We start from the raw sequence: 16,419 nt of genomic DNA, 5'->3' as shown, positions 1-16,419 counted from the left end.
TGACAATGATTACCAAAAAAACACTTGAACAAATTAGTGAAGGCCTAGCACAAAAAATTCTCTCATTGGCTGCACTATGGATTACTAAATTAACAGGAAGTCAAGCTGACAGCCAGGAAGCTGCAAGCAACCTCCTAGTTACCATGAGCTTCAGGTTTATGGATCAAGTTCTCCAGTTGACGATGGAGAATTTAAAGGAAGGGAATGTTCCAAATGCATACATGGTGAAAACTTTGACCAAAATGTCAACAGAAAACACGCTGGTCATGATGCCTTTTCTGAAATCTATTATAGGGACAATGATTCCAGTTCTTTTTGGAGTTAAACAGGATGAGTTGAAAGTTGTATTTGCTGCAGCACTGGGAAGTTTTAGTAAGAGCATTCTGCTCTACCTGGAAAATACTGAGAAAGCCTCAGACCTGACAGTGACAAAAGACTCTTTCTACTCTGAGATTAGCACTGTCTATAGCACATTCTTCAAGGTGTGGCTTCAGAAGGAGCCTTCTAAACTGAACATCCAAGTAGTGGAAGCGTTGGGATATGTCAGCTCTCTGCTACCCAAGGACAAATTTGAGAAAGAACTTCCCAAGATGATTCCAGCCATCCTCTCTCTCTACAAGAAACAACCTGGGCACTTTTCCATTACAGAGTGTCTACGCCAGTTGCTTGATGCTGCTATGGAGATGGGACATCCTGGGTTGAAAACACAGCTGGATAATCTGCTTAATAATCTCCATCAGCAGATATGCCTCTCGGTAGGGGCAAATAACCAATATACCACAAAGAACCAGACAGAGATCCTTCGCTGTTTCATAGTTCTAGCCCCAATTTATGCAGATTCACTAGTTGACTTCCTCTTACTAAAGTTAGAGAATACAGAACAACAAATGAGAGTGGGAACGCTCACTGTGCTGAGGCATCTCATCAGTTCAGTCTCCTCGCACTTAGAGAGGAAGCAAGTTAAGATTGTTGCTGCTATTAAACCAATGCTCCAGATGAATTGCACTAATCATGAGAAGAAGTTAATTGCCCGAGTAATATGTGCCATGGCCCAGCATGGTTACCTTGAGCCAGAAGAAGGAAAGGCAACAGTAGAATTCCTCATCCGACAGTGTGCTGCTTCCATTGATTCAACCACCTCAGAACTAACCAACCATCAAGAGGAGCAAGTAACAAATGAAGACCTGGCCACAGTGTGTGAAACAGTGATGTTTATGATCACAAATACTGTGAAGATGGAGGATGCTCTCTGGCCATTCTTATTGGAGTGTGTCACAATGACCCAATATACCAAAGCTCTAACAACAATCTGTAACTGTTTAGCACATCTGGGGAAGAAGAAACCACAAGGTATCGGTGAAAGGTTTTCCCTTATTTACAGTGGGAATACCAATGTCCCTAGAGCCCAGGCACTGCTGGCCCGGCTCCTCCTCGTGTCTTGTTGCCCAAATCAAGGAAGAAGCAGAGCAGCTGCAGCACTGAGATTATTGCAAGTCCTAAATTTTAATATTCATCCAGCAACAGCAAGCTGGTGGGATGAGGAGCTCCCAGCATTAGTTGACCAATTACAAGGTCATTTAAAAGAGTGTCTACATGATCAGGAATGGGAAGAGAAACTATTGCTGTTCCTGTCAAAAACTTTGAACATCATTGATGATGAGGAATGGACAAGTCAGCTCGGTGACGAAATGTATCAACAGATTGACACCCATGATCGTTCTCCACAGGAGAAAGGCTTTCTCTATAAAGCTCTTGGGATAGTGCTTAGTCAGGTTCGCAAACGCAATATAAAGGAGGAACTTCACCAAATGTTACTGAGCGTGCAGCACAATGAGAATGCAGAGAGAGAGGGGGCAGCCATTGCCATCGGTTTCTGTGCCATGACCCATTTCAATGACACCCTCAGCAGTCTGGAGGAGTTTGCCAATTCTAACAGAATTATGAGTACTAACAGTTTTTTCCATAATAACAATGACAAACCTGATGTGGATCTGGATCAAGCTAAGAGCACATTAGTCCTGTGCTATGGGAACATGGCACTCTATACACCAGAAGAACTACTGTCCAGAATAGAGTCTCACATTCTGTCAGCTATCAGTGAATTTATTACAAGTGGGAATAGAATAAAGGCCAAACCCAGGAATCTTACACTAAAACTCAGCATAATAAAGGCCGTAACAATGATAGCCAAATCACTACACTCAAATTATCAGAGTATTCCTTTCAACTTTATCAGAAAGAGAGAGCTGCTCATGTACATGCAGAATCTTATACAGGATGAACCACAAGAGCTGCTACATGGTCCTGTTCGAAAGTTAGCCATGATTGCCTGTCTACATCTTGTACAACTACACACTGAATCAAACCAAACTGATATCCTAACTTCCCAACTAATCCATACCTGCCTGACTAGTACTTTCAGCATTCTCCCTTTAGAACTAGATAAGGACAAAGACATGGCTAGCAGCAAAGATAGTACAACACTTTATATCCAAACCATCACTGCCTTGCAAGAACTTCTGAAGGAAATATTACTTCAGGACCTGTCATCTGAAGGTGTTCAGGCCATGTTTCAACAATTTGAGGAATGGATCATTTCAACAAAGGACTATGAACGAGAGCGAGCTATGGACATGATCTTAGTACTGCTGAAATATATGGAGAAGCTTGATGCATTTCCATTAATTAACATGGGTACTTTGATTGGACAGATAATGCCACACTGTGCAGACCCGTTGATTTCTATTGGGCAGATTGTCATTGATTGTTTGTACACCATCTTCAACATTCAGTTATCCTATGGAGGCACAAATCTGGATCAGTATAAAGAGCAGCTAGAGGTTCTGAAATCAATCAGGCAAGCGTTAGCTTATCCGGATACTTCAGTCCTCCTACAAACTTGCTTACAGATCACAGAAGTTATTTCAAAGTGTACGCCCCATGAACAGCTGGGCAATCTATTGCTCATGGCCTTCAAGGGACTATCTGATCAACAACTTAGCTGTTCCAGTGCAGCTGCTATCCTCATTAAAACCATCATTAAAAAACATGGCAATGAACTCCAGAATCAGGTACCTGAATTACTTGAAGTGTTGAGGAGTCAACTGCAGTTAATTCGTTGCAAAGAAGCAAAACTTTCAGTTCTGCGGAGCATTGCTATTCTAGCCAAGCAAAACACAGCAGCAGTTGTATCATGTCTCCTCACTTATCCTGTCCCTTTAGATATGAACACCACTGAAATATGGAGATCACTAGCTGAGGACACAGACTGTGCACCAATTACAATTCAAGTACTTTTAGACACACTGAACAAACAGTTACCAACTGGGGAAAAGAAAACCTATCCCATTTATGAGAATGTGGCACTATATCCAAATGCTGAATCACTGGCTGTAACTTGTGCTTTATACCAGATAATAAACACACCTACGTCAGCACAGGCTGTAATCCAATTGTTTCCAAAGTTATTCAGCACTCTATTAATCCACCTTAATTCCTCGATTAATGTTTATCTACCTAAAGTTCTTGCTCCTGATTCTGAAGCAAGGCAGTTTGAATTTGTAGTTGAGTCTCAAACACCAAGAAGTGGGGACATGTGTATGAAATGTGCAGAGACTCTAATGGACTTGCTGGATCGGACAGGAAAACAACAAGTGCTAAATTGTTTGATAGAAAATGGAGGTTGGAATCTTATGATGGATATCCACAAATCAGTAATGGGGATAGTCTTGCTTGTCAAAACAATGGCCAGTTACACTGATACCAGTTTGACTAGGATTATAGATGAACTGGCAGAATTCATGCCCAGCCTACAAGAGTGTCAGAAAATTACTGTGGCTGCATTCTTTGGAGAGCTTTTAAGATCATCACTGGTTTTGCAGCTGCAGCTCACTGATACCCTGATGAACAGATTGCTTCAATGGCTACCTAATTCTTCTCCAGTTCTCCAGTTATTGTGTATCAAGGGGCTAGATAACATCACAACTGGAGCTCCTCAATGCATTGAAAAATACTCTCGCCAAGTGCTATATTCAATCATTTCTATGATGGGATCCAGGGAACATAACAATGAGGTGCTGATGTTTGAGGTCCTCTCCTGCCTGGATAAACACTTGAATCTGTTAAAAACCAGTACTATCAAACCCTTTTTAATCAAAATCCTCACTGCAGTACAACCATTCTTTGAATTTACCAGCGATAAAATAAGGGCTGAAGCATTTACTGTGTTGGGGAGCTTAGCCAAGTGTGGAACCAGAGATCCCAAATCCTGCTTGTGTCGACAAATCCATTTAAACCTAGTTCGCTTGTTACTGCAGCTAGATGGAAACAGCAAAGAGGTTTCTAGGTCTTGCAACTCAACACTGCATTCAGTCATCCCTCTTATTATTTCAGCCAAGGCTGTCTCAGTGATTGTGAAGTATTTAGAGGAGCCAACACTAAAATACATGGAGTTCCTGAGGGTCATATCACAACAACTCATCAAAGACTTCCCTGAAAGAATCCACGGTTACATCATGGACTGTATGTCCTACTTCAACAATCCAGAGGAACAGCTCAGAGCAAACGCAGTCACCTTGTCAGGATTGTTTTTCCGACGCCCAGAAAAACATTTCAGATCTGTCCAGAGATTCACCTGATATAATAAATATTACAACTTGATATCAGGCAAAAACTAACATAGGGCTTCAATACTTGACCTCCCCCTTTACACATGTTACAACTTGGAAGTCAAACCTCTGCTAATTAAACCAAACACCCAGAAAAGCTAATCTCTCCTCTGTTAAAATGGGAGTGACAGAGAACTACTAAATTCCACTATTTAAAGAAAAATAACAATTTATTTTCTTAATTCTAACAGTGAACACAAAACAACTATTCACAAATCCAAGACCTCCGTTTCTTAACTAAATATCTGCTCTCAACTCTAAAAAATATGCTGTTACAATAACACACTTACTAAACATTACATTAACTTAACCTCAAGGCCACACAGTCTCTGTCTTCCCCATTGTCTTCAATCTTCTGGCTGCTGATCTCCTGAGTAGGTTTCACTCTTAATCAAAGGTACCTTTTTGTGTGTTTTCTAAAGTCTTTGAAAACAAGATGTTAGGTGTGCAGTTAGCTCTCCAGCTCTACAGCAGTTGCTCGCTCTCTCTCAAATTTTCAAAATACCAGGTTTCTATACTGCCCATGACACATTAAATTCTTATAATTTGATTGGTTTCCAGGTGTCAAAACAATACAATTCAAACGGGCATTGGCTTCTGGTATCCTGGGCATAATTTAAACTTGGTTAAATTCAAATTGTTGTCAACCAACAACCAAAACTCAGGTATCAATTTAATCGCCAATTGTTACATTTGGTGTAGCCCGATCTTTAGCTGACAGCCGTACTTTAAATTCAGAGAAGCACTTTCTTTCTTACAGTGACCATACATGCTTTCAACTTCGTTACAGACAGGCTTTCCTTTGAGAGGAGGCTCCCAATCGTCAGGCTCCCCTTCCATGCACACCCCAATCCTCAGACTTCCCTTGACTACAGGGCTCCCAAATCTCAGCTCTCCACCTATTTTCTATAAACCCAAATAAATGTGGCTACCCGTCATTTTATCATTTTACTAATTATAAATGAATGTCAATTTGTTACATTTATTATGTAATCATCACTCATTGGACACTTGGATTGAAGTTATATCTCCCAAACTGCACCCACAATTGTGACATATCATGCTCCCAGTTTATGAATTCGTTGCTGCAGCATCATATCAAATTTTCTAATGGAATTAATCCAAAATCTGGCCCTATACTGGTGAGTGGAACAATAGGATTCTCTATTCTAGTAATGCAGATTTGCCAATGTCACCAATGCAAACAGCCATACAGATTAACGTGATCACACCCTTAGTGCAAGCCCATCTCACTTCAAATAATTTGTAACCTAGAATTGTACAGTTATTAAGACATATAGCATGGAAACAGATCTTTCGGTCCAACTCATACATGCCAACCAGATATCCTAAATAAGACTTGTCCCATTTGACAGCACTTGCTCATTTCCCTCTAAACCTGTCCTATTCACATACCCATCCAGATGCCTTTTAAATGCTGTAACTGTACCAGCTTCCATCTCTAACTGGCAGCTCATTCTGTACATGCACTCGCCTCTACGTGAAAAAAGTTGCCCCTTCAGTTCCTTTTAAACGTTCCCCTCTCACCCTAAACTTATGCTCTCTAGTTTTGGACTCCCCCACCACAGAGAAGAGACCTTGTCTATTTTTCCTACCTATGCCTCTCATAATTTTATAATCTCTATAATGTCACCCTCAACCTCTTGACCCTCCAGGGAAAATAGCCCCAGTCTATTCAGCCTCTCCCTATAGCTTTCAAACACTCCGACCCTGGCACCATCCTTGTAAACCTTTTCTGAATCCTTTCAAGTTTCACAACATCCTTCCTATAGCAAAGGTTACCAGATTTGCATTCAGTATTCCAGTAGTGGTCTAACCAATATTCTGTACAGGTGCAACATGACTTCCCAATTCCTACATTCAATGCACTAACCAAGAAAGGAAAGCATACAAAACGCCTTCCTCATTATCTTATCTACTTGCGACTCCACTTTCAAGGAACTATAAACCTGCACTCCAGGGTCTCTTTATTCAGCAACATTCCCCAGGACTTTACAGAGTGAAGAAAGAATTACTGAGCACCACTCATGTTCCACAGATCAAGAAATAGGAGGATGCCATTCAGTCCCTCAAACCTATTCCATATTCAATTACATTTAAAAAATCACACAACACCAGGTTATAGTCCCACAGGTTTATTTGGAAGTTCCAGCTTTCAGAGCGCTGTTCCTTCAACAGTTACCTGATGAAGGAGCAGCACTCTGAAAGCTAATACTTCCAAATAAACCTTTGGGACTATAACCTGAATGTGTGATTTTTAACTTTGTCCACCCCAATCCAACACCAGCACCTCCATATTCAACTACATCACGGCTAATCTGTCACTCAGCTTCATTCACCCATTTTTTCTTCAAAACCCTTAATACACTTACCAACAAAAATATCAACCTTAAACTCCCCAAAATTTCAATTTACCCACAGTATTCACAGTCTTCGGGGCGGCAGGATTTGTACTGTACTTCGTGCAAAGAATTTTATTCCTAAAAGGCCTTGCTCTTATTTTAAGATTACATGGCCTTATGTTGAATTTCTCTCAAAGAAAATTAACTCTAGTTAAATTGCAAATTCTGAAGTTGAGGAATAAACTGACCACGCAAGCTGATCCGATCTGTTAATGAGTAAATATACAATTAATGGAAGACACGTAAGAAATATTTGGTCTAATTCAAAACCAGTACATGCCACTCAAAGGAAGAAGCTGAGTCATGTAGTGAAGGGATCAGGATAACAAATGATTTGATGGTGCTGGTGTTGGACTAGGTGTACAAAGTTAAAAGTCACACAACACCATGTTATAATCCAACAGGTTTATTTGGAAGCACTAGCTTTCAGAGTTCTGGTAACCACCTGATGAAGGAACAGCAGTCCAAAAGCTAGTGCTTCCAAATAAATTTGTAGGACTAACAAAGATGATACTAAGTGTAAAAGATTTATGTAAGTGAAAATGAAATAGACTAAGAGCACTACAAAGATAGTGGAAGGATGAAACAAAAGTCATGAGAGACAAAAACAGACAATCTTGCAAGTAATTTCAAAGCTAATAGTAAAGGTTTTTTAAAATATAATTATAGCAAATTAGATTTATATTGCACCGTTAATATTACTAAAACTATCCCAAATACTTCACAGGAGTGGACCAGACCAACTTCTCTTAAATTATATTGAGAAGATAACGTAGTCCCCAACTTTCTCTTATTTTTAAAGGCAAGTGTTTCAGATGCATACAATTGGTCAAACTGCCAGGTTTAAAGCAAAACACACTTCATTCTTACACTATATTTAAAGTACAAACAAAATAAGAATAAATAAAAATAATAATAAAAACAAAATAAGAGTAACTAACTCTTAAAATATTTAAGATGATACACATGTTAATTACCACTGATACTGTTCGAAGATAGTAATATCCCATAAAAGGAGACCCTTGGCAGAGTCAAATTCAGTAAAATACATTGTCTCACATGCAACATTTCTCCCTGTCCAAGATGAAAGAGCATCAAAAGAAAATTCGAAGTGAGACAGAATTTAAGTGTTTTGCTGTAGTAGGAGAAGGTATATAGCAGATTCCATACCTTAACAGCTTCCGAAAACTAAACAAAAACGCTGGGTTCTGTGGGAGCTTGACCTCACCCCATCATGCTACTTCTGTTGTTCCAACTTCAAAAACCCCAAGTCCTCACAAGCTGTTTAATATTTTGGTTTGGAACAAACTACTTGATACCTCTATCTCAACCTCTCATTAAAAAAAAAGGACAAAATATACATCTGTTAAAGCCACACTGTTGTCACTGAAGCACTACCAAATAAAAGGTGACAAACGGCCAAATAAAGAAAAGATTCATTAAAGAGGTTTTAATTAGTATCTTAAGAAGCTGGAGACACTTGGGAGGGAATTCCAGAGATTATTGTTCAAAATTAAAGTACATGGAATTGGCATGGATTGAGAACTGATTAGCAGATATGAAGTTAAGAATAATTGGGTCTTTTTTTGGAGTGGGGCATCAGAGTATCAGTGTTGAAAAGTGTGGTGCTGGAAAAACACAGCAGACCAGGCAGCATCAGAGGAGCAGGAGAATCGACGTTTCAGCATAAGCCCTTCTTCATGCCCGAAATGTCGATTCTCCTGCTCCTCCGATGCTGCCTGGCCTGCTGCGTTTTTCCAGCACCACACTTTTCAACTCTGGTCTCCAGCATCTGCAGTCCTCACTTTCTCCTAGTTTTATCAGAGTATCATGCTTAGGTGGCCCAACTATTTCATATATCAACAATATGAATAAGGGAATGAAAAGTAATATTTTCAAGCTTGCTGACAACTCAAAACGAGGTGGAATTGTGAATTCTGAGGAAGATGTAAGGTTTTAAAAGGATTTAGACAGGTTAAGTAGGCAGCACATGGTAAATTTAATACAACGTAGCTAGGCATGAAATTATTCATTTCGGTAGGAAAAATGAATGATATAAGTTTTATTTAAACTGGAATAGATTGGAAATGTTATTGTACGGTGGCACAGTGGTTAGCACTGCTGCCTCACAGCTCCACAGACCCGGGTTCAATTCCCACCTCAGGCGACTGACTGTGTGGAGTTTGCACGTTCTCCTCGTGTCTGCGTGGGTTTCCTCCGGGTGCTCCGGTTTCCTCCCACAGTCCAAAGATGTGCAGGTCAGGTGAATTGGCCATGCTAAATTGTCCGTAGTGTAGGTAAGGGGTATGGGTGGGTTGCGCTTCGACGGGGCGGTGTGGACTTGTTGGGCCGAAGGGCCTGTTTCCACACTGTAAGTAATCTAATCTAAAAAAAATGGTCCTAGACATACTTGCATACTAGTCAATTAAATTAAGCATGCAGGTTTGCAGCAAACATTTAGAAAGTCAAGTGTATTTGGCCTTCACTGCAAGAGGATTTGAATGAGGATACCTCATACAGCGTCTTTGTGATGCCACATTTGAAATACTGTATGTAATTTTGATATTCTTACCTAAGAAAGGATAGGTTTGCCACAGAGGGAATGGAGCAAAGGTTTACAAGACTAAGTCTTGTAATGGTGGGATCACTATATGAGAAAAGATTGGGTCAACTGGGCCTGTATTCACAGGAGTTTAGAAGAATGAAAGGGAATCTCACTGAAACTTGTGGAGCTTGGACAGAACTGGACAGACTAGATGCAGGCACAATGCTTTCCCTGGCTTTGGAGGAAGGAGGGGAGTGTGCAGCTAGAAAAAGCGGTCATGGTCTCAGGATACTAGGTAGGTAATTTAGGATCGAGATGAAGAGAAATTTCTTCACACAAGAGTGGTCATTCTGTGGAATTCTCTGCCACATTAGTATTTAAAAATCTATATTTTACAGCCTTAAGATGTCAAGGAGTATGGTAAGAGGGTGATGATCATGGTATTGAAATAGATGATCAGCCATAATCACATAAACAGCAAAGCAAGTTCAATGAGTGAATAGCATACTACTACCACTTTTTTCAATGGAAGAACATCAATTGTTATTTCCCAACGAAACCGATGGTCTGTGGGCCCACAAGGTCGACCATTTCCTATAGCTGAGGTGTGGGATCCTGTAGCCTCCAAAAACAGGAGGCCTGCTTTCATGTTGGCTGGGTAAGTTAACGTGGAGACACATTGTATAATGACTGTTACACTACATGTTATTCTGACAATTCTCAAACACATTTTTAGAGTTTTAAATCCCAAGATTGTCCACTAAGGCTTTAAATATGGCCCTGTCATATGGAGATCATGAAAGGTGTAAAAATGCAATCCATTAAATCCTTCTCTAACTGCCATCACTTACTATTCAACTTTAACTGGCACCAGGAAAACTTAAGCATTTCCAATATTACTCCAGTTTTCCTCCATTCCTCATCTTTTCCTGCATTAATGCATCCTGAATGACCACTCACCCTTGTTCTCATTTGTCCTGCCTGTTCTTTCTAAATAGTTTCATGTCTTTTGTTTGCCTCCTTGTCCTGAACTTAGACAACTGAAGAGCAGCCAATCATGCTGAGAGGTCAACCTATTGACCAATGCCCTGGGCAATGAGTGAGTGTTGGCTGCAAAACTGACAGGCCAAGGCTAACACAGTTGTAAGCTGCCTCAGGCGAGTATTATGAAGATATGGAGTACGCTTGGTATATCGGATGTTGTGCATCAACAAAAGAGAAGCAAGACTAATAATCAAAAGTAATCTTCCTTCAGACCATAATGAAATCAGAAATCTGCATTGCCGTTAGGGCACCATCTGCAATGCTCCCATCATTCATGGCAGGAAACTAAGTTTAATTATCACTGTCTCCTCATTAAATTATGCAAGTACAGCAACAGACAGAATTACCCAGTGTGTAATTACATTTACTCCATGTCACTGAGCAACAGCAAATGCATTCTGTTCAATAACTGGACATTCCAATCTAACTTGCAAAGTTTCTACAGAGGTCTCTGAAGCAGCAACTACAATTCTATTACATTTAGCCACTTGAGCCTTCTCCACCATTTTACAAAATCCTACCTGATCTTATTGTAAACTCAATTCCATGTTCCAACTAACCCCCGATAACTTTTCAGCCCATGCTTATCAAGAACCAATTCACTTCTCCCTTAAAAACATTCAAAAGATTCTGCTTCTACTACATTTTTAGGAAGTTTCAAAGATCCTTAAAAAAATAAATTTGCCTTCACCGTCTTAAATGGGCAACTCCTTATTTTTAATCAGTGACCCCTCATCAACAATGCACATAGATCAATGTGCAAGTAAACTCAGTGTAGCCATAATTCAAATCAAAATTAATGCGTCAATCTTTATGGAAGTCAAAGCATTGCTCATCACTGACAGCAATGTCCCATTCTCCAAAACCATCACTTTTCTAGTTTCAGATTGAATCAAAGTTATGAAGTAATGAATGATGTCATGGCCCAGATGTTCCAATCAGGTCATAATCAATATTTCCACTTAGAACTAGATTAAAACCTACGCACTTAACTTTAGGTGTCGCTTATGCTGGAAGTTCCTCGACAGGTGTTTCTTGTTATGAATCTATCCAAGAACCCATAAATCCAGGAGTGAAGAGAATCAGTATGGAAAACACCCTACCTTTTGCAGTTGTCAGTTTGGTCACTTAAATGTTCCAAAGCATTTCCAGCCAGAATGACGGCTGCAGTGAAAGGGTAAGTATGTAAGTTAAGTGTAGAGTTAGGGTGGGAGTTGGTCAAGGAGTTAGGATGTCACATGAGTGGGGTGGGCAAGGTGCCAGATAAGTGATGTACACTTAGGGTAGATCACAGCTTCAGTCCAGGGAAACGGCTTCAGGCTGCCAGGAATGGAGGGGGGTGCTCTGCAGTGTTGGATCACGGAAGGCAAGCAGAGGGGTGATCATGTCCAGAGGGTTCAATGGCCCTGAAAAGATTCCAGTAACAGTGGTGAGGATGTGCTCCAGAAGTAGCCCCTAGTCAAGCAGCAAGAAAAAAAAGCACCTACCTGGCAATTGCACAGGTACGTCTGTCCACAAAAAGCAGAAAAAAAAATTCAATCAGGCTAATTACTGCCTCTGTCAATCTACTCTCGATCATCAGCAAAATGATGGAAGGGTTTATCGACATGTTGCTATCAAGCAGCACACTAACACTCAGTTTGGCTAGGGCCATATCACAGTCAAGTATGGGTGAAAAGACCGAACTCCAGGACAAGTGGGACAGGGAATGACTGCCCTTGACACCAAAGCAGCATTCGACCATATAAGATATGAATTAGTCCTAGCAAAATTGGAATCAATGGTAATTGGAGAAATCTCTCCACTGATTGGAGACAAAGCCACACAAGTGGCTATAGCCATTGGTACTCAATTAACTCAATCTAAATATATCACAATTCTGGTCTCCCTGCTATAGGAAGGATGTTGTGAAACTTGTGAAAGGGTGTTTCCAAGGTTAGAGGGTTTAAGCTATAGGGAGAGGCTGAATAGACTTGAGCTATTTTCCCTGAAGTATCGGAGACTGAGGTTTATAAAATCATGAGGGGCATGGATAGAGAAAATAACCATAGTATTTTCCTTAGGTTGGGGGAGGTCCAAATCTAGAGGGGAAAGGTTTAAAAGGGACAACCTTTTCACACAAAGTGCACATATGGAATGAGCTGCTAGAGGAAGTGGTGGAGGCTGGTACAATTACAACATTTAAAAGGCTTCTGGATGGGAATATGAATAGGAAGGGTTTAGAGGCAAATCTGATCAGCATGGACAAGTTGGACTGAAGGGCCAGTTTCCATGCTGTATACCTCTGACTCTGAAGGAGCTTCTTACTGGAAGGCCCTAGGCCAAACATCTCCAATAAAACCCCAAAAAACTGTGGATGCTGGAAATTCGAAACAAAACAAATTGCTGGAAAAGCTCAGCAGGTCTGGCAGCATTTGTCAAGAGAAATCAAAGTTAATGTTTCGGGTTCCATAATCCTTCCTCAGAATCTCCAGCAATTTCTGTTTTTGTTTCCCAAACATCTTTAGCTGCTCAACTATTAGGTTAGCAGTGGGAATATTTGCTGATGCACCACTGAACTCCTCAAATACTGAAGCAGATTCTCTTCATAAGCAAGGACACCTGGACAGCATTTGTTTGGAGTGATATGTATATATTGTGAACACAGATGAGCAGCATTGGAGTGCATAATATAAGGCAGGATGAAAATAAAGAAAATATACCAAATAAATAATTATCAGGAAAGCAAAGAGAAAGTATGCAGTTGGAGTAACAGAAAATCAAATACTTTACAGCTACATCATTAAAAAGGTTTAATGACAACAGGACCATAAGGAACAGTTAGGATAGCATGACAGCAACGGTTATCATATAGAGAAATAGCAGAAATGTGAAGTAACTATTTTGATTCAGTATTTGATCAGTCAGATGCAAACTGGTAGACAAAACACTGAATAAAGGGTGGGGGGTGGGGGGTGGGGGGTGGGGGGTGGGGGGTGGGGGGTGGGGGGTGGGGGTGAGAGACACTGACCTCCCTCCACCTATCGCATTCCCAATGCCCCTCCCCCAAGTCCCTCCTCCCCACCTTTTATCTTAGCCTGCTGGACACACTTTCCTCATTCCTGAAGGGCTGATGCCCGAAACATAGATTCTCCTGTTCCTTGGATGCTGTCTGACCTGCTGCGCTTTTCCAGCAACACAATTTCAGCTCAATCAGATTAACACCAGCGGTTGGAAAATAATGTAATTCTTAGTATAGTTGAATATCTATAATAGTAGGACATCTAGAAATAAGAAATAAACTAACGAATAGTCAGTATGGATTTCAAAAGGAAAAGTCTTGTTTGATCATCCTTACGAAGTCTGCAAAATAATGGAGAGGAGACAATAGTAATAATCTTTTACAATAGATTAATAAAGTCAGAAAATGCAGAGTCCAGAGACAAGTGGTAGAATTAATTCTTAGTTGTCTGCAAAACATGAATGGGTGCAAAGGAGTGGCAGATGATGGGAAATGGTGATTCACAAGGATCATTCCTGGGATCACTATTGTTCACATTATACATTGGTGACTTAGTGGAATCAAAAAAATTCTAAATTCACAGATGATACATTTCAATTAGAGGGAGTGGAGAGGATTACAGCAAATTATAGGATACGAATAAACTTGCAGAATGAAAAAAATTGGCTAAATAAAGTTCAACAGATAAATGTTAGGTTGCATATTTTGCTCGGAAGAACAGGGTGATCATTTTTTACTTGGAAGAATTTAATCCACGTGGTAAAGGAACAAAGCTATCAACATACCAATATATTAAACACTAAATATTTAGGAACAGATATAAACAGATATTGCTGGAAAAACTCAGCAGGTCTGGCAGCATGTGTGGAGGGAAAACAGACTTTGTGTTTTGAGTCCAGTGACCCTACTTCAGAACTAAATATTGGGCAACAGATGGGCAAGATCACAAATATATAAATCAAACACTATATCTTACTTGACGAGGGGCGAATTTAAAAAGCAGAGGAGTTTAAATTACTCTAAACCTGTATCAAATATAGGACTTGAGAGCAAGCCACCTTTGGCCCTTCAGTCAGCACTACATGTAGTCTAGGAGCAAATTACTGCAGATGGTGGAACCTGTACTAAAAACCACAAATACTTGAGATCAGTGGGTCAGACAGCATCCATGAAAAGACAGCAAGCTAATGTTGAGTCCGAGGGTCAGTGTGGACTTGGTGGGCCGAAGGGCCTGTTTCCACACTGTAGGGAATCTAATCTAATCAAACATCAGAGCTCTGATGTTGAGTCATCTCGACTCGAAACGTCAGCTTGCTCTCCATGGATACTGTCTGACCCACTGGAATCTCCAGAGATACAGCAGAATGCGTAGAGAAGATTTACACAGATACAATGAGCAAAGTATGGACAGGCCAAAGTACTTTTGTTTCCTGAAAAGATCTAATTAGACACCCTTAAAATTATGAAAGCTTTCAGCAAAATAAACACCGAGAAATTATTTCCTCTTTGTTGTGTAACAACATAAACAGAGGGCATCAACATAAGGTGGTTATCAAGAAACACACAAAAAAAGCAAACTCAGAAGTTTCTCAACACAAAGCATGGAACTCACTAACAAAAGGAGTGGCTGAAGCAAAGTACGTGGACCATTTAACGTGAGGCAGGACAGGTGGATGAATGAGATGGGTACAGGGGGTTCCAATGATTAAACTGAGGAGGCTCAAGTGAAGCATCAAGATTGGCAGTATATCCGAGGTAAACAATACTACACCTGGGAGTTAACCAGTGATTTAGAAATATTTAATGTGGTTCACTGTTGTACTCAATGTCTGTATTGATAAAGTCAAGGATAATAGCCAAGTTTCCGGACTTTCTGGACCTGCCCAGTTGGTTATTCAATACCCGGGATCCTCTCTTTCTCCACATAGCGAGCCCAGCACCTAAACAATCGGCTCAAACCCGCATTCATAATATTCACAACATTCAGTGAGTTCCCTAGTGCCGGTCGCGGTCTCCCTCACACCTTGACTGCGAGTTGATTTACTCTCTGACCCACTCTCTCACCTCGGTTCCTCTCCGCCATATCTGCGGCGGCGGCGGCGGCGGCGGCAGCATCCGGGATTCACAGAGGGGCGGGGCCACCTACCCACCTATCCGGGAGAGACGGGGCTAACCTCCATCGATCAGGAAGAGGTGGGGTCAACCGTGCATCAATAAGGGGGAGGCGGGGCCAATGGTCGATCAAACCGGGAGAGGCGGGACTAATTTGCGAATAGGGAAAGGAGCGGCCAACTGTCCATCAGGGAGGGGAGGGGAGGGATCAACTGTGCATCACAGAGAGAGGCGGGAACAGGTTTCACTCAGTGTGTGGCGGGACCAACTTTCCATTAGAGAGAGAGGCCAACTGTCATAATTGATTTGGAGATGCCGGTGTTGGACTGGAGTGTACAAAGTTAAAAATCACACAACACCAGGTTATAGTCCAACAGGTTTAATTAGAAGCACACTAGCTTTCGGAGCGACGCTTCCTATAACCTGGTGTTGTGTGATTTTTAACTTTATCCATAAATGATAGCGTTAGGGCCAACTGTCCATCAACACGGGAGAGTCGAGATCAACTGTCTATCAAACAGTGAGAGGTGGGGGCCACCGGTCCGTCAATCAGGGAGAGGCGGGGCCATCTGTCCATCAATGACGGAGAGGGGCCACGTGTCCATCAATCGTGAAGAGGCGGGGCTA

At 41.0% G+C, this 16,419-nt stretch overlaps 1 protein-coding gene across 3 annotated transcripts in view; it reads right to left on the bottom strand.

Annotated features, from left to right (window-relative positions):
* bet1l (Bet1 golgi vesicular membrane trafficking protein-like) overlaps positions 1-15,885 on the bottom strand; it is a 29,386-nt gene extending 13,501 nt beyond the window's left edge. Inside the window, exon 1 of one of the 3 annotated variants that reach the window (XM_072592422.1) lies at positions 15,745-15,885. In XM_072592422.1, coding sequence (XP_072448523.1) covers positions 15,745-15,763 — 19 coding nt within the window. In that variant the 5' untranslated portion in view covers positions 15,764-15,885. Of the gene's footprint in view, positions 1-11,782; positions 12,086-15,703 lie in introns of those variants that run through there. The other 2 variants (XM_072592423.1, XM_072592424.1) reach the window with 2 other exon arrangements.
* Between the last annotated feature and the right edge of the window lie 534 nt (positions 15,886-16,419).

The sequence above is a fragment of the Chiloscyllium punctatum genome, chromosome 22 (genome assembly GCF_047496795.1).
Source record: "Chiloscyllium punctatum isolate Juve2018m chromosome 22, sChiPun1.3, whole genome shotgun sequence".
In the NCBI taxonomy this organism is placed as follows: domain Eukaryota; kingdom Metazoa; phylum Chordata; class Chondrichthyes; order Orectolobiformes; family Hemiscylliidae; genus Chiloscyllium; species Chiloscyllium punctatum.
This window is presented reverse-complemented; position numbering and strand designations above follow the sequence as displayed.